The following is a 24,797-nucleotide window of genomic DNA, read 5'->3' as shown; positions in this document are numbered from 1 at the left end:
ACTCTCCTGCAGTGCACTGAAATAATTGCCTGGAAAGGTCCAGAGCTATAGATATGAATGTGGATGTGGGTGTGAGTGTACACAGGTTATAGATATAAGGGATGGAAAGTTTGACAGAGAAGCCAACATAGAGAGGAGAAGTTCAGAAGGAACATCACATCTCAATAAGTAGGCTTGATTTTTAGATCAGAGAATCACAGAATTGTTTAGGTTGGCTAGAGCAGGTTAAGCCAGGTCTGTGTCCAGTTGAGCTCTATCTCTAATGATGGAGCTTTCAAAAATCTCTGGACAGCTATGCCAGTATTTGACCAGCCACACAATTTAAAAAGTGTTTTCTTGTGCTCAGATAGAATTTCTTATATTTCACTTGGTGCTGGCTGCCTCTTGTCCTGTCATGGAAAAGAGCCTTGTTACCTCTTCTTAATAATGAGATTCCTTCTGACCCTTTCCTTTCCCAAGCTGAACAGTCCCTGCTCTCAGTCGATGTTCATGAATTTCTAGTTCTTGTAAGAAAAATGTATCTTCCAGAGGAAACAGGCCTTAAAAACTGAGTTGTTGTTATTGGTGCTAAAACAAATCCACTAAAAAGCTTTGGCTAACTCTTTTGTTGCCCTCTCAGAAAATCATCCTACTCTTATGATGCCTCTCAGTGCAGAGCAGAGTACAAACTAACATAGTTGGACCAGACCCCTGTAAATGCCACTAGGTTGTTACTCGCAGAATGGGTCAGGTTGGAAGGGACCACAGCAGGTCATGTGGTCCAATCTCCCTGCTCAAGCAGGGCCATCCCAGGGCATGTGGCACAGGATTGTGTCCAGGTAGTTCTTGAATATCTACAGTGAAGGAGATTCCAGAACCTCTCTGGGTAACCAATTCCAGTACTCAGTCACCTGCACAGTAAAGGAGCTCTTCCTTGAGTTTGGGTGGCACAGCCTCAGTGTCTGCCCATTGCCTCTCCTGCTATTGCTGGGCACCCCTGAGCAGAGCCTGGTCCCTCCTTGTGAATGCCTCCCTTCAGATACTCATAGACATTCATGAGGTCCTGCCCCAGTTGTCTCTTCTCAAGGCTGAGCAGGCACAGCTCCCTCAGCCTTTCCTGTGAAGAGAGGTGGTCCCTTGCTAACAGGGACAGCCTGGACCCACTCCAGGAGCTCCATGTCTCTCTTGTACTGAGGAGCCCAGAACTGGACACAGCACTCCAGATAAGGGCCAAGTAAAGGGTGAGGAACACTTCTAGATCATTGCTGGGAATACTTCTCCTGATGCACCCCAGAATGCTATTGGCCTTCTTGGGTACCTGCACACATCATTGGCTCACAGACAACTTATTTTCTTGGTTAGAACTTGATTAGAACTAACTATTTGTAATTATTACATTATATATCCTTGAGAAAAGTTTGTTTTAGGAATGTAAAATTCTTCAGATAGAGTTGCCATTAAATCTGTTTAGATATGAATCTGGCATGTTATCATATAATTCTTGTTTCTGGTATTTGGCCAGGTGTGTATTTAAAAGCATGCTATCATGTCACATGTCAGGTAGCACTCACTGCTAAAACAAATTCCTTTATTTCTCTAGTTTCCAGCAGCAGCTGGAACTGTGGGGTCTCAACTCTTCTTGGAAATGCACAGAAACCAACAGGAATTGCAGATGTGTGCAATAAATTCAGACCAGTGAAGAGGGTTTCTCCATTAAAGCACCAGCCAGAAAGCTCTGAGAACAATGAAAGTGATGACCAGAAGAACCAGAAGGGAGACTACCAGAAAGGCAGTGATTCTCAGTCTGCACCTCCAAATGATGACCAGAGTCCAGGAGAAGGAGAGAGCCTTAAAAGCAAAGGCACTGAGCCTGCTGTTCTGCTTGGGGAGCTGGAGCACTATGACCTGGATATGGATGAAATTTTGGATGTGCCTTATATTAAATCAAGTCAGCAACCTGTTCCTTTTACAAAGGTAGCTCCTGAGAAAAAACTTTTAAGTGTGTGTTCAACTGTGAACGGTCTAAGTGTCAAGACCTGTCCTGCAGGGAGCACAGAGAGCTCGCCTGCTGGCGGGACACAGTTCTGTGTGCTGTCTCCTGTGAAAGGCACTCAGCTGAGAAAAACACAGCCCATTGTCCTTGATCAGCACAAGCATTCAGCAGAAGAATTAGAGCTTTCTCAGCCTTTAGTTAAGTGTAGCTCAGCCCATGAATCTGAAGCCCAAGGCAAGGGCTTCTTCAGCAGGACACTTGCTGATCCTCTTGGTCACAAAGCTGAGAAGACCATGCCGAACTGCCACCGGAGGACTTTCCACCTGCAGACAGCAGTGGCAGAAAGCAAGCAGCTAGAGGAGCTGAGTATGAACTGGAGCAGTGCAGGGGGCCCAGAAGAGAGGAGTGAAGAGGTGAAAAAAATTAAGAGCATTTTAAACATTGTAAAGGAAGGCCAAATATCTTTACTGGTAAGTATCATCTTTTTCGTAACAAACGTAGGATAAAAGTGATCTATGATGTTGTTTATTAGGCTAGCTAAGCTGATGTTCATATTTTGAATCACTGCCCTTTTTATCTTGTAGACTCCTTACTCCTTAGAAATTAAGCTTATGGGCTTCCAAATTGAAAGTATTAATATTTGAATAAAATATGTAGCAAAACCAAGATACTAGGTTTATGTATGCATGGCCAAGATTGCTGTTTTATGCAGTACACTGAAATTATAAAGAAGGCAGACATTTTAACTAATAGGATCATTTAAATATCAAATTTAAATCCTAACTGAGTTTTGCCTTTCACATTTGTGGGTCACTTTGCTCAGTTACTGCTGGTTTACCATTATTGTTATGTAGAAGTTGATGATGGGAACAGAGAGGCTTCTGTTGTATTCTGATTATTATTCAGGAGTGTTTATGCTGTCTTGTTGCAGCAGCATTCTCAGGGAGGAGCTTTCTGTAAAGCTTTGTTGGCCTCTGACCCATATGAAGGTTTTTTTAGTAAATTCTAGCACTGTGATCAGGCACTGTCAATGATGGTTTCCAAAGTAACTGGCTGCAACTTAGCACAATGATGCAGAGCATGTGATCTCCACATGGAACAGCTGGTGAAGGCACAGTGTATGTATAAAAACTGTTTTTGTTAGATTTTTGTTTAGCTTCTCTGTTTAGCAGTCTAACTCAAGCACAAAGGCATGCCATTAACATAGAAACAAGGACAAAGGAAGATATTCAAAACTAGACAGAGGCAGAAGAGAATATTAGATTACTCATTAAGAAATAAAAGCAAGATAAATTTGTCCTGAAATAGGAATTGGGGGGAAAAAAGAGGACATCATAGGTAAGAAAATATGTATTTTTTCCAAAATGGTTGAAACCCCTTCATGAAGTACACTCATGGAACAACACTCTGGCAAGACTGTAGAACTCTAGGAACTTTGTTATTGCTACTTCTTGATTCTGTCTTCAATCATCTGTTTTTCTTTTGGAGTTTCTCAATCCAATTATTTTGTCTTTAAATTAGAATTGGGCAGAAATAATGTATTACATCATAGTGTTGTTGAACTTTGAGTAAATATCTCGACAGTTTTTTTCATGGAAAAAGCTATCACACAAAAGTCTTATGTCATGTGCTTTAACTATGTTTTAAATGGTGCTTAGCATAAGCTGTCACTTTTGTGATGAGCAAAATTAATCAGGAATGTCTTTCAGAAGTCATGAATATTTTCTCTTCAATTATGTATCTATATAATGCCAAAAAAATTTAAAAGGAAAGAAACTCAAAATAGACAGAAATTATTAATATATGGGTATTTTTGCTGTTACCTTATTGACTACGCTAGTGCAAAGAATTGAAGGCACTTAAGATCTTGCACTGTTGCATGACATTTACATGAAAAGGAGAGAAACTTCACAGTTAATCAAGCCACTGAACATCCCACCTCTGTCCTTATGCTAATAGTATCCAGGTTCTGTACAGTGAAATGAAAAGCTGTGGATTTTTACTTGTGAAAGAGCATGCCTATTGGGAAACCTCCTTGTGTTTAGCTTGTGTCTGGGGCTGTGAGGATAAATGTATCTTTTTATCCTTAGTTGTAACTAACATAGGGCTTTTTTTAACAGCCACATTTAGCAGCAGATAATCTGGATAAGATCCATGATGAATGTGACAACAATCTGTTGCATGTAGCAGCATCAAAGGGACATGCAGAATGCCTGCAGCATCTCACTTCTTTGATGGGTGAAGACTGTTTGAACGAACGAAACATTGAGCAGCTAACTCCAGCTGGGCTAGCAATAAAGGTAACAGGCCCTTTCTCTACTGTAAGTGACATAAAGGTCGTTTAGTGTCCTCCTGTGATGGCAGTAAGAAATGCATCCAGCAGCATGTTATTTTTCAGGCTTTATAAGTGAGAGGAAAAAAACCCCTGTTGGCTGGTACTACATAAGCAAAGTAAAATGGATTACTACACAAGATGTAATATCCACTGTATAATAGTGACAGTTTTTACATTGTTATCAGTGCATATGCATTAATTTTTAAATCAGTCTACTGAATCTAGAGACTATTTGTTATATTTCAATCAGCTTTCACTTAACTTGGATTCAGTTGCTTCTTTAGGGAGCATAACAGTTTCTTGTTTTTTTACAAGTACTGGTATAATCTTGTAAGACAAGTGTGAGAACAAGTTTAAAAAGCATAAAAGCACCTTGAGGTGAAAATTCCCAGTTGTCCAAAGCAGTTGATGATTTAACCATAGTGGTTCGGGTTCTTTAGTGAGAGTGAATGGTTAAATGTCATTCCTTTTATCCTCTAAACATCTTAGGGACAAAGAAGGGAAGGAGTGAAACATAATAAAAGAGTTTCTGTTTCTTTGAGGGGGTTTATTGTTACTTGCTTCCTGGGAAAGGTTTGGAAGCTGAGAAGACTGGTGGATTCCAACCTGTAGTTTTGCATATTTAAAGCATCATTTCAATGACCTAGGGCCCTAGTGCAGTTGTCAGGGTTGGGGTTTTTTATTTTTCTGGGCCAAGCTATATGATTAGAAAATTAAACTGATCCTAGTTGTACTAATGAAATGCTCTGAAATCTTGGCCTGTATCAAACTGTATATTTACGGACTGCCAGTTTAAAGTCTCAGAAAATTTTTGCAATTTTCTTTCTTGTTTATTCAAGGTAGGTATATAATGTGTTTGTAAGCCAGTAAATTCTGATACTTACTGCTTTTGTGGAAAAGAAGTGCACACCCAACATAGTACAAGATTATGGGAGTTACAGTGGTATAAAGGAAGAGCAAGAAAAATAAATATCATTGTACCAGTGTTGAAGACCACTCTGGAAGTAAGAATAAGGAGCCACAAGGTTTAGTTAAGCCAGATGACTTAAAGGCTCTTACAGAACTTTGCAATGACCCAGGACATGTCCAGTTATGTAAGTCATCAGTAGAAATACTTGTGCTGGGGCATCTTCACTTGCAGGAAGAACTCCAACACATTCATACTGTTTTCTGTGAATGACAAAGAATGTTCAAGTATTATTGGAAGTAAAGGAACCAATTGTTAAATAAACCAGCCTTTCTGCAGAAAAAGACAAAAGGTGTTATTGGCTTATTCTTTAAATTCTTAAACAAACTGGAAAGTTCTAATAATTCTGATAAACTTTTTGCTCTCTAGCAAATGTATTTAGAATGGAAACAGCTGGACTTTAGAATGGAATCTAGACTGGGTTTTTTTTTGCTTGTTTAGAATGGTCAGCTGGAGTGTGTTCGGTGGATGGTGAGCGAAACAGAAGCTATTGCGGAACTCAGTTGCTCGAAAGACCACCCAAGCCTTATTCATTATGCAGGTTGCTATGGCCAGGTATGACTTTCTTTTTCTTCTTCAAATAGATTATTTAGATGCTTGTACAAGAATTTGAATTATAGTGTGTATGTCATTTTGTGGCTTTTAATTAAGGTGTTCTGAATTAGTTGAAGTATAGCAAAATCTTTCCTAACTTAACTGCATAATTTTTTCAGCATTTTCCCCTGTAAAGTTGTTTGTTTGTTTGTTTGTTTGTTTTTTGGTTGTTTGGGTTTCGTTTCTTGGTTCTTTGGGTTTTGTTTTATAAGGTTTGAATAATGGCAAGGAGAAGATTAGCTGGCATATTAGGTCAACCAGTAAATCCTAAGAATGTCTACAGAAATTAGCTGTTGTTTAGAGGACTCATAGGATACATCAGAAGAGCAACAAAATTCTGCAATTTAAGAATTCATTGTATTGGCAGTGAAGTATGGTAGAACTTGAACATCATCTGTCTAGCTTTAGCCTCTTTAGTTGAAAACTGCATACAAAAGTAGGTAGTAGATTCTGTAGATTCACAGAATATCTGTAGATTCACAGAATATTCTGATTTGGAAGGGACCCACAAGGATCATCTAGTCGAGCTCTTAAATAAATGGCCCATACAGGGCTTGATCCCATAAGCTTGCTCTAATCAGCTGAACTAATTGTAAATCAATCCTGTTTCACATCTAACTTGGCTATTAATATTACAGTGAGACAGCACAGAAGTATAGCATTCTAGTGCTTTGCTAATATCTGGAGGAACATATATGCCACTTACTTACACTACATTCTCTTCCCACAATGTCTGTTTTCTCCTAAGTAGATCTTGCAATAACCCATGTTCAAGGGACCTTCTCCAGGATCTACTGTGAAAGAAATAGTGATCAGTTATTCTTCTCTAACCTCTTTGGCAGATGGATCATTTTATCCCACAGTTTCTTTGACAGACATTTAAGATAAATAATGGAATCATAGAATCATAGTCTGGTTTGGATTGGGACCTTAAAGATCATCCAGTTCCAACTCCCCAGACATTGGCACAGACACCAAACCTTACTGATTTTGTGCTAATGCTTTTTACTCTTCTTAAGAGACAACAAACAAAATATAACCACCAAGAAAATCAGTCTTTGCTGTGTGTGGTTGTCTCATTAAATGCCATACAATTATTGTGGCATATTTCTGCTGCTAACTGCTTCTGTCCAAGCATGAATTTATTGTAAGGGTAGGGAAGGAGAGGAGGCAGGTTTGGACAGCTATGGAGCTGGGAGTCTACTTTTTCTCCTGCTGTTTCCATAGGCACAGAGATGCCTTTGTTTTCATGCTGTGCAAAGATCTCCTTTTTTCTGCACTTTCCTACTATACAGATGTTACTGGTGTGAGACAGGACCCTGCTGGATATATAGATTGCTGGTGTTAGCAAGCTTGCTGTAAACCCAGCACTGAGGATAGAGAATATGTGAGCCAGATCAGAACTGGAACAGAGAAAAGAGTACTTTCTACTAGGAAGAAAAAGTTTGGAAGAGAAAGTTGCATGTGAACTTAAATTCATATCTTCACTTGATTAATATGATTTTGTCCTCATCTCTAAAGATATTTATATAAACTAAAGCCAATGAAGTTTTGGAGTTTTTTCTGTGAGCTATGCTATCTACTGCCAGAAACAGATCTGGCACACTTTATCTAGATTCTTTTCAAAGCAGAACGGAAGCTCTACCACTTAAGAAACACCAGCCACAGTCAGCCACCCATGAAATTTGAAAAGGTGATATATAAATTGCTGCCAAATTTTCTTAGTTAGCTGAATGCCAAGCAAAGTTCATATGTAATGCCGATTATCTTTTTTTTTAATAATCCATAAACAACCTTCAAACATGAGGGAATATGGAGGCTGAAGAGGTGCCAGACTATCTTACCTAATTGTGTTAAGAAAAAAAAAAACCTTTGAGAAATTTAAATGCTTACTTGGCACTGTCCTGGAAGCTTTAATTTATTTTACCATTACTTACACGAGAGATAATCCATGTAAACACTGGTCTTGGCAGAATTACAAGAGTAATATTTTTACAAGGAAGACTTGTTATTGAATCCTTACTAAAAGAGTCAGTCCATCCATTGTTTCTCCAGGCATTAAACATGCACGCCATGTTTTTCTTCAAGAATTATAATTTAGAATGGGCAGCAGAAAGGAGTTCATAGCAAAGTTCCTATGTTAAAGGTCATCAAACTACAGTCATGGTCTGCCTCCAAGGACATGTCAACAACATTTTATTTTTCAAGTGGGAGAGGGGACCGCATAAGGTAATCTGATTGAAGAGAACAAAAGCTCAAAGTCAACCTGTAGCCTGGTCAGCATAGCTCCTAGCAAGGGTTTCTTTAAGCATGATATTATGCAAGAGAAACCATGCTGGCTGGCAGGCCTTTTCACACTGGGCATAAGTCATGAATACAGGGCTGCTAGCTGTGTCTAGTCACCAGTCACAGGAAGGTGGTGGTGCAGTCCTGGATGCACATTGTCCTAGTCCTGACTTAGAGCTTCATGGGGCTGGCATATCTTTCTGTCAGGGATGTTGTGGTAGTATGGACTGCACAGGTGGGTGCAGAGGGTGGGGAATGTCAAGGATTTGTGGTTTCTGAACTTTGGAGAATCTAGAGAGACTGGTCAACCAGCCTGAAGCATGCAGGTTATCTAGAGGGGATCCTGTGCACGCCTTGATGGTGGTACAGTTCTAGAGAGCACAGTGGGAAGGGTGTATGACATTCAGATATGCAGATAGCTAACAAAACACCTGTGTTTTACACCTCAGGATATTTGCCTTCCTGTCTAATGTCATTATTACAAAGGCAATGTGTTGTTTTCATGCACTCCTACTCCTCTACTGTGAAGGGATACTGGGAAGGCCAGCTTATTTAATTAATATCAAGTGATGGATCTAGGATTAGCTGTAGAGTCAGTACTCTTCAGCATGCTAACTCTTCCTTTTGTAGACCATGTAATCATTTAAGTGGTCCATGTTAGTTGTACTTTCTTCCCTAAAAGTCATCTGATGGAACCAAAGTCAGCAACCTGTCCCAAATTTTCCTGAAATCTTCTTATAGAGAGATTTGAATTATTGTAGATCTAGAATATGCCCGGGAGGTGATAATAACTGCTAGAGCATAAGCATTGTAGGTCTTAAAGGTAACAGATATACTGAATAATTTATCAGCATTTATCAGTTTCTATTACTTCACAAAAAAAGTGATTATTTTTCATTGCCTTCATCTGATGAATTTTCTTGCTATCTTTCCTTTGTTTCTGAATAAATTGAAGACTATAAATCTATTCCTGAATACATTTTTCCTTTAAATATGTATTATGAGTGTTAATAAACAGAAATGTGGCTTATTTTGATATATGATGGTTTTGTTTTCCCTAGTTTTAAGTGAAAAAAAAAACTTGTTTTCTTGGGTTTTTTGATCAAGGATAAATTTGTTGAAACACAAACTGTTTGAGTAGAACTATGATGTTGTGCCTGTGATCACTCAGTGCACAGGTAGTCCTAAGTAGAGAGGACTGAATAGGGCCACCCAGCCACTTGATTTCCTCGTCGATAAGATAAATGACTAGAAAGCATCATTTGCTCCATGCTGATTGTGATCATAAAATTACAGAACATGCTTAACATTCTGGTCCCTAATATGTTCCAAAGAAATATATGATTTCAAAGCTATAGTTGTCTTCCAATTCTGCAGATAAGTTTTGCTAAAATATTTTTCTTTTAATTATCAAAACATAGGGGCAATTCATAGGAGTACTATAATCCTTCTTCCTTGCTGGCCAACACCACTGGCATATTGAGAAATGCTCAAAAGTATTTTTAAAGGGATATGTGATCTGTAGTCATCTCTCCATGCTGGCTGTCGGCTGTGTTGGGCATTCAGCCAAGGAGAAGTCAAAATACCTATGCCTTCACCCTGTAGTAAGAACAAAATTGCTGCTAAAGTGAAGATATGAAGAAGATAAGCATCATACAGAGCAGCCCTCTGAAGCAGTAAGCAGAGACCCAGACACATGAATGGGCAGAATCATCCTGGAGTAGCTCTAGAAGGGTCCTCTTCTTTTCATTGAGATTAAAATTTCTGTTGTACTTTTACACAAAAAAATGCAGGTTTATATTCAACCTTTTTAGACTTTTCTTTCTTAGTTTTTACTCTTTCTCTTTTCTACTAATTACTGGTCACAGTCCTATATGTGCTCTTGGTACTTTTTTATTTAGGTCTACTTTAGTTTTCCACATTTCTAATTTTGGATGATTATGTATTTATGTGTCACTGAAGCTACTGAGGTGCTGCAGGTCAAGTCTGTGGATCAGCTTTTGCCTCAGCAACACTAGAATCCACAAAGCCCCTTTGAACTGGAGCTCTGAGCCAGTATAACATGATAGGTATCAACACAAGGTATTAAAAAATACACATTTAAATAAAAAACTGTATGCTAGGAAGTAATTTAGTCTTTTCACCTTTTCAGATAGAAAAACTGGGAAAGCAGCTGTAGTCAGCTTTCATGGACCCCACTTTTCTATACAATCTATAGATTTATTCTAGATTTTCAATATGTATCATATTCATTATGACGAAATGAAATTTAATCTGGAGTGGCATTGGAAGTTCCTAGAGAGAAGAATTTTTTTCCAAATAAACTCCCTGGGGAAAATAAGAAGTCAAAAAAGCTTAGTGCACATATGTAGCTCTCCATTGTTAGAAAAGAATACCCAAAAAAGTTTACATTGCACCTACATACACACAAGAAAAGGTGATGTTGAAAAAAAAAGCTTCTGCTTCAGTTTTGGCTTCCAGACCTCCAGTGACAAGTTTTCGCAGTCCAAGTCTCCCCCTCCTTCCCAACATGCAGGGCATACAAATGGTCCATGAGTCAATGTATTGAGTTCTTAGGGTAGCTTTATTTTCTGCTTTTAGTTGTGTTGCTTTGTCTTTAGCACAACCACACAGAGATGGGGAATGATTATAGATTTGAAGAATCTAACTGCTCAGCTCTGTCATCTGAGCATAATCCTATTTTGATTTTCCAGAGAGGCTTTTGTGAAGTCTGACCAAATTTCTCAACCTGATTTTCAGCTTTATATATGGGTTATTCTTCTTCAGGTTTCATCACCAACCCAGAGGCTCGCACAATCTTCATGTACAATTTCTCAGAATGTGTTACAGTACTCATATTTTTTATTTCTTTTTATAAAATAAAGTATTTCAGCTTTTTTCCTTGGGGGGAAAAAAGAAACCCAAAACCCCCAAAAAGACAAACCAGAGTTCCATGGTATACTAAGCCTACAAAGTTAAGAAAGACTGAAAACAAGGAATTATTGGATAGTATTAGTAATAGATGACAGCACCAGTATTCCTTTTCATTATTTCTTATCTTTTGTGACATTTCTTTGTCCTTAGGAGAAAATCCTTCTGTGGCTTCTTCAGTTTATGCAAGAACAAGGGATTTCGCTGGATGAAGTTGACCAGGATGGAAATACTGCTGTTCACATAGCTGCTCAACATGGCTATCTGGGATGCATACAGGTAGAGTGATAGCAATAGCAGAAACCTCTAAACTTTAAGCTTGAATGACCAAAAAAAATATTAGAAATCTAAGTGGGAAAAATTATTGATACATTAAAATATATCAGAAGGAAGAACTTTTTAAACCAGTAGGAGTCAGACTGAAATACTGAAAATCTCTGGGTTTTGATTCTATTCTCGAGTATGCTGTTGTAAGCCTAAACTAACTTGTATTGCAAGATGAAAGCATGATTATATTGTTTACATATAAGCAGCTAGTGTGTATGTTTTTGTGTTACAAAAGGGCAGCCAGTGCAGATATGCATACTTTTCTCATTACTCTGATATTTTCCTTCTGTTTCTTTTTCCATTGAAAAAGGATCTTTGTAGCTATCCAGCTCAGGGGAAGTATAAAATATAGGTTTGTTGCACAATTTACACTTGAAAAAACAATCCTTCTGAGACTTACCATCCTGAAATGAATCTGTGCTATACAATGAAGAGTGATGCTGACTTCTAAGTTTCAGTAAATCATCTTGGCCACTGAAAACAATATAGTTCTGTTTATAGAGGTGCTAAAAATGGTAATTTGTCCAGCTGAGAAGGCTTACACATCTACAGTACTTACAGGAGCCAGAATAAACCAGTTTGGATACCTCCATCCAATACCTGTGTTCAGTAAGATATACCAAAAAAGTCATGGAGTTGAACTGGATGGCTGGTCACAGAGTCATAGAACCATTGGACCATTAAGGCTGGAAATGACCACAAAGATCATCAAGTCTGATCAAACTAGCACTACCATCATGTTCACCATTAAAGCATATGTCTTCAAATGCCACATCCACACTGTTTTTTTTTGTCCACTTCCAGGGACAATGACTCCACCACTTCAATGGTCAGTCTGTTCCAGTGCTTAAAAACCCTTTCTGTGAAAATTTTTTTCCTAATAACTGTTCTAAACTTCTCCTGGCACAACTTGAGGCTATTTCCTTTCATCCTGTTAACTTTTACCTGTGAGAAGAGGCCAATTCCTACATGTCTACAATCTCTCATCAGGCAATTGTAGAGAGCAATGTCCCTCCTCAGTGTCCTTTTCTCCAGGCTAAACAACCCCAGCTCCCTCAGCCTCACAGGACTTTTGTCCCACACCCTTTCCCAGCTCTGCTGCCCTTCCCTGGATTTGCTCCAGCATCTCAATGTCTTTTTTGTTGTGAGGGGCCCAGAACTGGTCACAGGGCTTGAGGTGTGGCTTCACCAGTGCCCAGTACAGGGGTACGGTCACTGCCCTGGTCCTGCTGGCCACACTATGGACACAAGCCAGGATGCCCTGGGCCTTCAAGTGCAGTTGAATCTCATCCAGTTGGCCTCAGCCTTTTGATCCAGTCTGTGCAGATCCCTCTGCAGAGCTTTCCTGCCCTCCAGCAGATCAACTTTCCTGCCCGACTTGATATATCTGTGAATTTACTGATGATGCACTTGATCCCCTTGTCCATATTGTTGATTACATTAAACAGGACTGGCCCCAGCCCTGAGCCCTGGGGAGCACCACCACTGACCAGCCACAATCTGGAGGTAAATACACTCACCACTGCTCTCAGAGCTCTGCCATCCAGCCAGTATTTTTTCTCAGTGAACAGCATAGGCAGCCAGAGTCTCCAGGAGAATACTGTGGGAAACCATATCATAGGCTTTGTTAAAATCCAAGTAAACACATCCACAACCTTTTCCTCATCCGTTAGGCAGATCACTTTGTCATAGAATGAGGTCAGGTTGGTCAAGCAGAACCCGCCTTTCATAAACCCATGCTATAGGTGAGATTGTCCTGTTGTCCTGTTTGATCCCTGGTTGTCCTGTACTAGTTGCATGAGGATGGTCAAGATAATCTGCTCTATGAGCCTGCCTGGCACTGAGATCAGGCTGACAGGCCTGTTCTTCCCTAAATCCTTCCTTCTTCAAGCCCTTGTTATACATGGGTGCCAAGTCTGGCAGCTTCCAGTCACTGGAGCCTCCCTGGTTGATCAGCACTTCTGGTAAATTATTGAAGGTGAAGCAACTAACGTTGTGTTAATTGCAGATGTACCCTCTGTCCATTGAATTTGCTAGAACCATTAGTCATAGGAGTACATTTCAGTGTTTGTGTTGTCGGCACTTTGAGCAAAAGCTTTTTGGAGAAGAAAAAATAATAGTAAAATTATTCCAGGAAATTGCAGAGAGATATTTGATAAATAAACAAGTCATTGCAGAAGAACAGATAAAAAAATAAATAATCTCTTGGCAGAAAGACAAGAAATAAAAATTAAAGTTATTAAGTCAAGTTAGGGAGGAAAGTCTAAGAAGGAGCAGTAATTCTCCGAGCACTCAGATATGTATCAGTAATCAGTAAACATGTTAGTCCTGCAACCACACATGAACCAATCCACTCTTCAGGCCACTGAAAATACAGAACATTTGCATTACTCCAACCCTAAAAGAAATAGGAGAGTTAATTTTCATTAGCTAACCTCTCCAGAGAGCTAAGTGTATTTGTGCACACTGTTATGTTGGATCTACAGCTGCAGAGCTGCTGCTGCTGCTATTATTATTATTATTATTATTATTATTGTTGTTGTTGTTGTTGTTGTTGTTGTTGTTGTTACAGTCTATTTATATATTTGGTCACCCAGAATACATACTTCTGTAAAAAAGCCAGTTTGAGAGTATCGCATAATAAAAAAACAAAAACAGGTTGACCTGAGTGAATAGACTTGAAAAGAAGACAGTCAAATAGATTTGGAGGACATGACCATCTCTGCATTTTCTTGCTGAGGGAACATGTCTTTTTTCTTAAAGAATTGAGGAATGGATCCTGTAAAAACTCATATGAGAATAAAATAAACAAACCATCACATCCATGCTGAATCTGGTGGTTTTACTATTGTATTGTAGCCAATTGCTATGATCAGTTGGAAAAAATGGATAGAAGAAATGTTTATGATTTGTTGGTGGGGGGCACTGTTGTGGTAGAGGGTGTGCTTAGGGTTCCTATGGAGTGTGTGTTTAGGGTTGCTATCTCAACAGTGCCTCATCAAGATGTGCAGTGCATTTGAAGGAGAAATGGGTATGGATTACTTTGAACAGAGTGCTGACATCTGCAGGCTGTTTTCATGGATAAAACTAAACAAAGAAGAGACTAGCCCTGCTTTCCCTGTTAAGAACAAACCTTACTAAATGGCTTAGAATTTTAAAGATTATTTTATTTTAGGTAAATATGCAATTCAACAAGTGCTTTTTGTTGAAGTGAGGCCATGAGAAATAAGTTACGAAAATATCTAGTGGTGATAAAAATACGCAATGTCAGTAATGTCACTTCACTAACACCTCACAGTCTTACATGTAGTTGATCTTTTGGGCTGTGAAACAAAATAAGCTCTGTGCCCAGTAAGTTGGAGTCTAATTTAAAATAATGTACTATGAATAATCTGGTAAGAAGAAAGAAGTGATAAAGAAAGCAGAGAAATTATAGGCAGCAGCATAAAAAATGAAGAATCACAGGCTGTCAGTGATTCCCTGGCCCGCTTACTCACTGTGTTTATGAGCATATGATGCTCCTATTATGTTTCAAACTATATGATTACTTTCTGCAAGGTTATAACTCTCCTTTGTTTTCTTTCTTGACAAATTAAGCCCAACCTATTGATATGAGATGCAGTGCAAGAGTTTGTAACTTTCCTTTCTGTATGGTTTTAGCAGATCAGACAGACCACACATTCCACTTCTCTCCCAGCAGAAGCTGAGCTCTCTGTATGTGTTGTTTGTCGTCAGCCAAGTCACTCCAGCCCTCAGTGGTTTACCAGCTCTGCTTGCAATTCCTCTTCTGCATGTGTATGCATAAAGTTAATGATGCTGTAGTTTCTGGCTGTACAGGATCACAGGTTTTCCTAGGGGTTGGTATCAATGCGTATCAAAGCATTGCTGAGAATATTTAGGTCCTATTTTACCTACTCCATCAATGCAAATAGCTCCTAACTCTGATTATGACAAACAGATCATAAAGAGGGAAGACTTGGTCTCAAATCTTGCTTCAGTTATTGGATGTCTTGAAGTCAGCCAGACAGAGCTTTTTTTGCACATAGAACACTCTTTATTCTAGTCTCAGAATAACTCAAATGTCATGCTTACAACATGGATAGTTCTCCAGCAGCAAGCTAGGGTTCTCTGCTGGTGCCGTGAGTAACACAGGGATATGCATCAGAGTCTAAGATCTTATTTTTCTTGAAGATTAAAAGCTGACACATATTTCAGTATGTCTTCAAAAGAAAATAGTGCAAAGCAATGAGATTCTCTCAGCATTAAAAAGCCACAGTGACCTAACCCCCCCACCAAAATTCCAACTAGATTGGTATAGTCATTGTACAGTTCTTTGTGTGCAATAAGAAATTTGTGCCTATCTGACCTAAAGCATCTGCCCTGTCTTTCATATCTAAGCATTACTTAGTTAAGGAGTCAGGACACTGAGACTTCCCTAAGGAGTGTTTTAAACATAGGGATTCTGCTGTGGTAGAAAATGGAGAATTAAACAACAAAAGGAGTCAGCAAATATTGTAGCAAAGACATAAAATGAGATTCTAAGGGTGTGTTACCATACCTTGCACTGTGGAGATCCTAAGAAAAGACCTGGTAAGCTATTACAGCTCATCACTACCCACTATAAACTGGCTAGCAATGTGTTCATTCTGCTGCTGCTCTGGACCCAGATGCCATCTAGAACAGGTGTCCTGTGTCTTCTTTTCTAGGTCTGCCATGTGTAAAGTTATCACAATGTTCTGTAATGCATAGATAGGTGCATCTGCAAAAGTTTGTTACTGTGGTGCAGGAGAGAATCAATAGGTGGCCAAACAAAAGTCCTCTGTTCTCATTTGGTAGTCCCACTCACCTGTATGAATGCTACAAGTACATTCAGGATGAAATGAATGAACATGAAAATGAATGAACAGAAAAAAATTCATTTAGTAGAACTTCGAGGGGAGAGGAAGGAAGAACATATAAAATGTAGTCTCTTTATAGCTCTTCGGAACTGCAGCTCTCACTCTTCTATGTTACTGTTGCACCTGAGTGGTAGATTTTACTGGTATGTGGTTTGAATTCAAGCTGCAAACAGATTTGTCAGTGACTGAATTTTAAAAATTACTAGCTTAGACTAATGTTTTTCAAACATTTTATTCAGGAGTGCTTTTTGTCCAACCATTCTTGTGCTGATCAGAAGTCACAGCAGAGATTTGCACTTACAGATGTCACTGTTCCCTTTTATGTTTTTACAGACATTGGTTGAATATGGAGCAAATGTCACCATGCAAAACCATGTGGGAGAGAAACCCTCTCAAAGTGCTGAGCGACATGGGCACACCATGTGTTCCCGCTACTTAGTTGTTGTGGAGACATGTATGTCACTGGCCTCTCAGGTTGTCAAGCTGACTAAGCAGCTGAAGGAGTAAGTGTTTCATTTTTAGCAAGAGGGGTTATCTCAAAACAATACTCTAATTTGCCTTCAGTTTATTAGCAGTGTCTATTTTCTTCTTCTTATATATGACATTTTAAAGTTGGATTTCTACCTTATTTCTCCACTCTTTTCTGCTCTCGAGTATTTGTCCCTTCACCTTTAGCACCTTAGTTTTTCAGCTGTTCTTTTTGTGGCAGTTTGCTGTGGACATACATTAAAAGAGTGGAAGCTAAAAAGGGTATGTATGAAGAAATCCAGTCCCTTTTCCCTTTACATATCTGGCAATCACATCATTACAGATCATCGTTTCTGCTCATATAGCATGCTTTTATCTACAGGTTACAGTGCTGGGTGTTGATGTTGGGAGGAACAGTAGAGACAATAAATGCAAGGATTTTTTTTTGGTCTTGAAAAGTCACCAAAACTTAAAATAGCTACTCAGGAACTATCTTCTGTTCTATATTTCTTCATATGAACTCGTTTTAATATTTTGGTATGTTTTTTATTAAATATTCTGTAACGAGCCTATTATTTTGAAACACAAACAATTCTAGTTGCTTGATTTAATTGTGGGTACAGTTACTGTGGCTTAACATGTCAGTATCCTCATAAGACTCTTAGAAACCATCAGCACTGATGTGACATTGTTCCAGCACAGATATGTGATCAAGATGTCAGCTATCACAGTCCATGAAAATGACTTCTAATAACCCCATGTTTCAAGGAGACCATATAATTCTGTGGTGATAAATGTGTAGCTAATTGCATTGGGTATGAATTACAATACTCTGCTAGCAGGGGAGCTGCAGAGTGGCATCAGTGAGAATGAGTGAGGGTTTTCCCTTTGGTAGACAGAACTCTCTGAAACAGACCCAATGCAGGACACAGCTAAGCCCCACCGGTCATAAACATACCTAAAAAAGAGTAGAAAATGCCAGAGAGATGAAGGAAACAGAAGAGTGACAATCAGAGGGAACAGCAAGGCCAGAGGAGCTGGAGTGGAGAAGGCATACCCCCAAGTGGTCCCTGGAGTACCTCTGATAGAACAGGTAGAAAGGGCTGCAGCCCATGGACAAGCCCAGAGCCAGCGATATCCTGATTGGAATGCAACCTGTCAAAGACCTACACTAGAGAACAGGAAAGGGTGGGAGGAAGGGAGTAACAGAGAGAAAGTGCTGCACATGAACCCTGACTGGTGCTGCATGTTGGTTTACTGAAAAGACTGGGGGTAACCTTCAGCAATGACAAGAGGGGAAGAGAGATGTCTGGAGTAAAGCCTGGGAATGGTGAAGAGGAGCTAGATATGCAGGTGAATCTGGGAGAGAAGTTGAGCTTGGAAAAGGGGAGGATAGATGTTTTAAATGTCTTCCTTCTTTGTTTCCTAATACCTGAACCAGTAGTGAAATATTTATGCTAATAAACCATGAATTAAGTTAAATCCCCCATGTTGAATCTCTTTTGTCCATGACAGTAACAGGGAAGTGAACTCTGTCTTTATGTTTACATTTTCCCTTTGCAATATTTTCATGCTATTACATTTATACTGTCAAAAATACAAACACTGATCTGAGGATCATTATAATATTTACCATTTCCATCATTTTGTAGCCTGACAATGTCCCCTGGATATTTCAATGTACCTGGTTGCACTTGGTCCATTTGCTGAAAAATACTATCATCTAACATAAAGGAAAAAAATAAACATAAGACATTTCTCTAGAAGACAGAATTAGCAGCCGACTCCTGTCACGAGTAATATGATGGAATATATTTTCTCCATAATTCAGTAGGAAAAAAAAAAACCACACAAACACACACATACCAGGAAGTAGAGGTGGCAGCCACAGAATACCCATGTCTCTGTTCTCACCCAGTCCTTGATAAAAGTTTTGCCTCTCGTTTGGAAGGAAACGAGTTGTTATGTGAGTCAGCAGGCTGCTTACTCCCACAGAAATACTCTAGTTGTGACTTTCATGATAAAAGCATTAATACTTTACCAAGTATCCCTGTTGTCTCACAGACTGCATCCCTAGGAAGTAATTGAAATTATTCTTATCTGGGTCCTGAGGAGTTTCTTTGCTTGTTTCAGCTGGAGTTAAATCTCCTTCCCTAAAGCAGCCTATTTTTCAGGCTTCAGATTAGTTTCAGTAAGTGCAGCAGCAGCCTTTTCTCCCTCTTCTACAGAGATATTTCTCTTGTGGAACCCTGTTGCAGTTTACTGAGGCAGTGAAATAATCTGTTTTCTGCTTGAAGGAGCAGCTTCTGCATGGCTATTTGGGCTGCAGGCCTTAGGCCACAGGAGGTTTTGATAAATGCAATGGACCATGTTCAGAGGCTCATGCTCAGGAGCCAGAAAGGATGATGGAAGAAGACACTTGCCCTGTTTTGCAGTTGTCATCCTTCTGAAAAATCCAAGGACAGTACAAAGTGTATCCATGGAGCACCTTGACAAGGGGATCTTATTCATAGCAGGATAATTCACTGTCTGCAACACCTCTGAAGATCCTGAAAGAAGTTAAGAATATCCTGAAGACATTAGATGTCAACAGATGGGAGTCAAGTTTGCTATCTCATTCTTTGAAATGTACGTAACATAGCTGTTACGTAGGAATAACTGCAACCTGAGCTGGCTTTCCTGGATTTTCACCAGTACTTCTCCCAGGGTTAATGAAAACACTGCTCTAGAGACAGAAGAGGTATGACTGTATCATGATGGAATACCTGAAGGGTCAAAACACTGAGGGCTCCTATGTGTTTCCCAGCCTTCCCTCAGCTTCCATAAGCATGAGCTATCATGCAATCTTCTTTTTTTTGAGTGCTTTATTGATGAAATAAAGGAGCCTCATCTGGTAATACTATTTCCCCAACCTAAGAAAGGTTCTTGATGTTTTTCTTGATATATCTTCTTGATATTCTGCAAGAAGAAAAACAATGCAGAAACTCTCTTAGACAAGTACTTATCAAGACCTAAATCTTCAAAGGTTTTAACCCAAAGAATGACGTGTCATCTTCCATTCTCTTGTTATGAATTCTTCCAGTCATCAGACAACAAAGAGGAGTTTTAGGGAGAGTTATTCCAAACCATTGGAGCCATTTATTAACAGAAGACATAAAATCCAATGGTTATTCCAAACCATTGGAGCCATTTATTAACAGAAGACATAAAATCAAAATAATAACATCATTTTTTTTTCCAGTTTTCACATCTTGCAGGTCTTTGAACCAAAGCAGCTCAGATGACAAATTCAGAGGAGTAAAGAAAAATATTCTGAGCTGAGTCTAATTCTCCATTCAGAGGCAAAAGCCTTTATATTTTTGGAAGAACGAAATAAGTGGAAATTACAAATGTTCCATCAAATCTTCACAAGAGGATTAGCTGAGGGTTTCCCCTAAAAGGGAAAAAACCAAGCAATTCTTTCCATAGGTAGAGAGGAAAGTGGCCCACAAAGACCTGGTGTTACTGGCTTCAAAATGCAAGTTTTGCTTTAAATCTCTTGCTAATTACAGATTTTTTTTCAATCCAGTATGACTTTCTGAGCTAAACACAATACTTAGGACAGTCACAAAAGTTTCCTGTAGAGGCTCTACAAAGTAATTTGCTTTCATTTTACTTCCTGAGGTCTTCACAGGTCTTACAATATTAGTTATTCTCTCACCGACTTCACCTGCCCAAAAAAATCCGTAGTTGCAATGTAGAAAATTCCTACTTGCAGTATAACTTGTATTATTTGGGCTTTCCTGGTCTGAAGACCATGTCAGAATTAATGACATAAAGTGAGTGCTTCTATAGACTTCTTTTGCAATGCTGCCTGAAAATGGACCTGCATTTCCAGATGGTACTGTCCTACATTTATGGACCTGCATGGGCTAGTCAATTAATGAGTGAGACACCTACGGATTCTTCTAATATGCTGTCAAGCAAAAGATCAAAACAAACCATGAGTCAAAAGATGAAGTTGAGAGGATAATTTAATATTCTCTGTTGTAGGCACTTTTCTGTGTTGTATGAAAGAAATCCATTATTTTCTGGAACATCTTAGGAGCAGCTGTGAAAATAACTGAATAAAAAATTTCCATAGTGGTATGGTAAAGTGTGTGCAGGTTGGTGTTTCATTGGTGGTTGGTTTTTCATTGTGTGGGTTTTTTTCTGGGGTAGATCATGGTATCTAGACATATAGTAAGAAACCCAATATAAACTTTGAAATGTTCATCTTTTTCACTTAGTTAAGCCATTTTGTGTTCTGCTTTGTAGCATAGTCATTCTTGTGTTATTTGAAAAAAACCCAAAAAACTAAAAACTGAGAAATAAAAAGAAATTAAAAAAAAACATGCTATGAGAGATACTCTTGCAGAGCCCAGTGCCTCAGCCTATTCCCTCTGCAGTTACTGAGCTCTCTGATTCCCTAAGGACCTATCTGGGGTCCCCAGATGTCTAACTTGACACTGAAGAGTCCTTACATATTACTCACTGGGAGCATTGGCTAAGCTAAGATCCCCAGAATTTGGCCATCAATTATAATAAAATGAGTATATCCTCTTACCTCTGAAGCTACAGTGGTCTTGTCTCCTAAATCAGTCTGGCTTTAATACCTTGCACTATTGCTATTCCAAAAAGTTGTGATCTCCTTTCCATTGTTACCTTGGAATATATATGTGCATGTTATTTATCTTTAGGGATAGTGCTGGCAAGAAGTGTGGGTGTCTGTGACTTATGTACTAACTAGTTAAACTGTGAAAATGGAGTAAACTTCAACTCTTTTAGCACAATATTTTGTTAAAGGGGAATGAGCATTACCTCAAGAGGTAGACATGTCATAGATCTCCACTGAAACTAAAAACATAAAAAACTGTTAGCTGCATTATTTAGAAAAAGAAATTGAAGGAATGATAAAAGGAAAAGAAAACAGATGAATTGCATCACAACCTAAAAAGAATTTCACTGGCTCTTGTAGGAGAGTATCTGGCGATCTGCAATATAAGCTAATGTTGACAGATGGTAGAAGTAATTTTAAAATAGTCTAAGGAAGTGTGTAGGCCAGAGGAAGAAAGATGGAAAATTAAAGGAAGAAAGGATCTACATAAAGCATGGCTGTGTTGTAAAATGCAAGGCAGTATGTCAAGATCACACCTTTATTTCTATTTCACTTTTCAAATTCACTTTGATATATTAAAAGTAAAACATATTTTTTTTCTGCCAGCCCTGTAAGTACAACCTCTAAAAAGTGATCTGGATTCTTTCTGGCCTTGACATGGCCAGTTATAGGGACTGCATTTGGAACACAGCTAAATCTTTTGCTGATGGCATGTGAGCTAGGAAAGGGTCTAGCTCATTGGTAGAGAACTGCCTTAGTTCTGCAAATCCAATAAGAATAAAAGTACTAAAAACATAGACAGGAACAGAAGCAGAGCCTGGGGGAACATGATAAAAAGTGATTTTCCCATGGTTATTTGGTCAGGACCATGGAATACAAACCTCCAAATCTCTAATTTTCTATAAGTTTTCAAATAATTCTCTCTGTGCAGTGTTTAGATGCATTGTAAATTAGAGACCACTAAACAGATGTTAACTGTGGTGGTCAACAAAAAGGGGTATTCTGATGTAAGAATGGAAAGTCTGAATTGTATGGAAGCAGGAAAAAGATTATCTTTTTGTGCAAATTAATCTGCCATTCTTGTACTTGAGGGTTTGCAGGTTATAATGCTCAACTGAGACCATCCAAGAAAAATAGGTATGTTGCAGGACAAACAGATGTGATTACAGGTAACAAATGGAAAATGGAGTTTGTACTGTGGATATCACTCTCATTAACAATTTTTAGGTACTATTGCAATTTTTAAGTGCTGGTCTCTAAGTTATCTGAAAAACAGTGTAGATCAGAACACCACACTGAAAGTGATACACTTGGGTAGGTATAGTACAGGGAATAAGGTGGATGCAGAGCCCAGGTAGGACCTTTGAAAAGGTTGCACAACAAGCTGATGTGTTACAAACATCAAACAGCCAACTCCATCCTGCAGCTGTAGTTTGGACCAATCCTTTCCAGTGGGCAGAAACTTTTCTCTGAGCTCATTTGCAAAGAGGAAGGGAGAGAGCAGTTTCCTGAGCTGTTGCTCAGATGATGAAGGCCATCCACCAAACATATGAAGTGACTGCTTAATCTGTGTGCTTTCTGTTCTTTTCCATAAACAAGTAAGAAACAAATGCCCTAAGTTTACCATATTTTTGTGTCTGTGAGTCAGTTTAAATTCACTGGTGCTTATAATCATACACTTGTCCTTATATGAAGTATAATAATTTGATCTGACAAATAAGTTTTTCTCAGTTGTTCTTTTACAGTGATCCCAAAATGTCAGCAGAAATTCAGACAGAAGCACAAACTCTCTATGTTCTTATTCATAAGTTCTCTATTTATTATATAAAGTACAGGTGAAGGGGACTTCTTTCTTTAATTCAAAGGGTAGTATAAGTTTTCCTGTAACTTACTTATGTAAGTTAGTCAGTTTTACAATTTGAGGTAAACAGTCTTACATTTTCTTGCAGGCAGACTGTGGAACGTGTGACATTACAGAACCAGCTCCAGCAGCTTTTAGAAGCCCAGCGGTCAGAGGGCAAGTCACTGCCCACATCCCCAAGGTAAGGTGACTGGAACTGTACTGCAGCCTGGATTTGCATATTTTCATAATATACCAGATATCAGGAGAAGCTGTGATCTGGCTAAATAGTAGATGTGTTCTGTTAAGAAAATGTGGGGCCACCTCGTGGACTTGAAGCTGAGCTTCTAGAGTTTGACAGTAAGTAATACTGATAAATATTGGAAATTTCTGAGTATAAACTAAATAGTCCCTGCTTTCCAATAGAGAGAAAGCCAATTTTACAGTGGAATGTTGTATGTTTTAAATTAGATGAACAGCAGAAGATCCTAGAAACTCTAGGAAAGATGTAAAGGTTGATGTTTTGTTGGTCTATCATACATTACTTTTAGCAGTAAGTTATAAAAAGTTACCAAAAAAACCTGCTTTCTTATTAATACAGTTCCTTATACTCATTAAATCTTTTACCTGCTCTAGATTGTGTAAAAAGTAAATCTCTGGAAGCTATTGTTTATGTATCCAGTCAGAAGTTACAGAAAGAAACACAAGTTTCAGACATTAAAGAGGGAGACAGAGGACTGTGTCTCTCTGACAGTGAGAGGTCTGCATGGAAGCACATGAAGCAAGCATGACTTCACTCTCACAGCAATCTGAAGATGATTTTGAAAGAAATAAAATAACTCACATGCAAATAGAGCTTGGTTTATCCTTATTTTTTAGTGTATTTTCCTCTCTGGAAGCCATTTATAGTGCTTTCCCTATTTCAGAGTTGTTAGGGGGCTACCTGTATGTGAAAATGTAAAGCTGGCATAAAAGCTTCTGCAGCCATTGACAATCAGAACTGTGGTCATCAAGTATGAACTTGTAGAGTCAATGACTGCTTTTTTTTTCAATTCTCATAGAATCTTGAGCATTTTCCTGTACCAATGCTCCATGGTCCTGTATTTCATGTGTCACTATTTCAGACAATGTGCAAACAATTGCAGTTGTAGATAACAAAGACATTAGGATTGGAGATGCACTTGTGTAAAGGAACTTCAGCTAGGAAAGGGCTGTAAGCTCCGAACTCCTGCTGAAGTAGAAAACTACACTGGAAAAAGGGGGGTTTGCCTTTTTTTAGGAATCTTTGTCTTCCCTGTGTGCCAGCTCAACAGGGACAATGGGACCAAAAGCTATTTTCTGGCTCATTTGGTTTCTGTGATTTTTGCTGCCTGATCTCTCCAAGTGGTCTCTCATCTGAGTTCTAGTGCGCACTAGGACTGTTTTACTTTCAGCACCAGATAAGATCAAGTGAAAGCAAATCCCTCATCATTCATTATTCCTGTAAAAGGGTAGGCTTCAGCTTCATTTTGGTTAAGTCACCAAGTCTGAAAATTACACTCTA

General features: G+C 38.8%; 1 protein-coding gene across 2 annotated transcripts in view; it reads left to right on the top strand.

Annotated features, from left to right (window-relative positions):
- The window catches only part of SNCAIP (synuclein alpha interacting protein), an 86,901-nt gene that overhangs the window by 53,281 nt on the left and 8,823 nt on the right, over window positions 1–24,797 (top strand). For both annotated transcript variants that reach the window (XM_066569578.1, XM_066569577.1), the window contains exons 4-9: window positions 1,580–2,442; window positions 4,093–4,272; window positions 5,716–5,829; window positions 11,239–11,364; window positions 16,644–16,813; window positions 23,364–23,456. In XM_066569578.1, the coding sequence (XP_066425675.1) occupies window positions 1,580–2,442; window positions 4,093–4,272; window positions 5,716–5,829; window positions 11,239–11,364; window positions 16,644–16,813; window positions 23,364–23,456 (1,546 nt within the window). The remainder of the gene's footprint in view (window positions 1–1,579; window positions 2,443–4,092; window positions 4,273–5,715; window positions 5,830–11,238; window positions 11,365–16,643; window positions 16,814–23,363; window positions 23,457–24,797) is intronic.

This window comes from Molothrus aeneus, chromosome Z (assembly GCF_037042795.1).
Source record: "Molothrus aeneus isolate 106 chromosome Z, BPBGC_Maene_1.0, whole genome shotgun sequence".
In the NCBI taxonomy this organism is placed as follows: domain Eukaryota; kingdom Metazoa; phylum Chordata; class Aves; order Passeriformes; family Icteridae; genus Molothrus; species Molothrus aeneus.
Note: the sequence above shows the minus strand (reverse complement) of the source record. Positions and strands in the feature narration are given on the sequence as shown.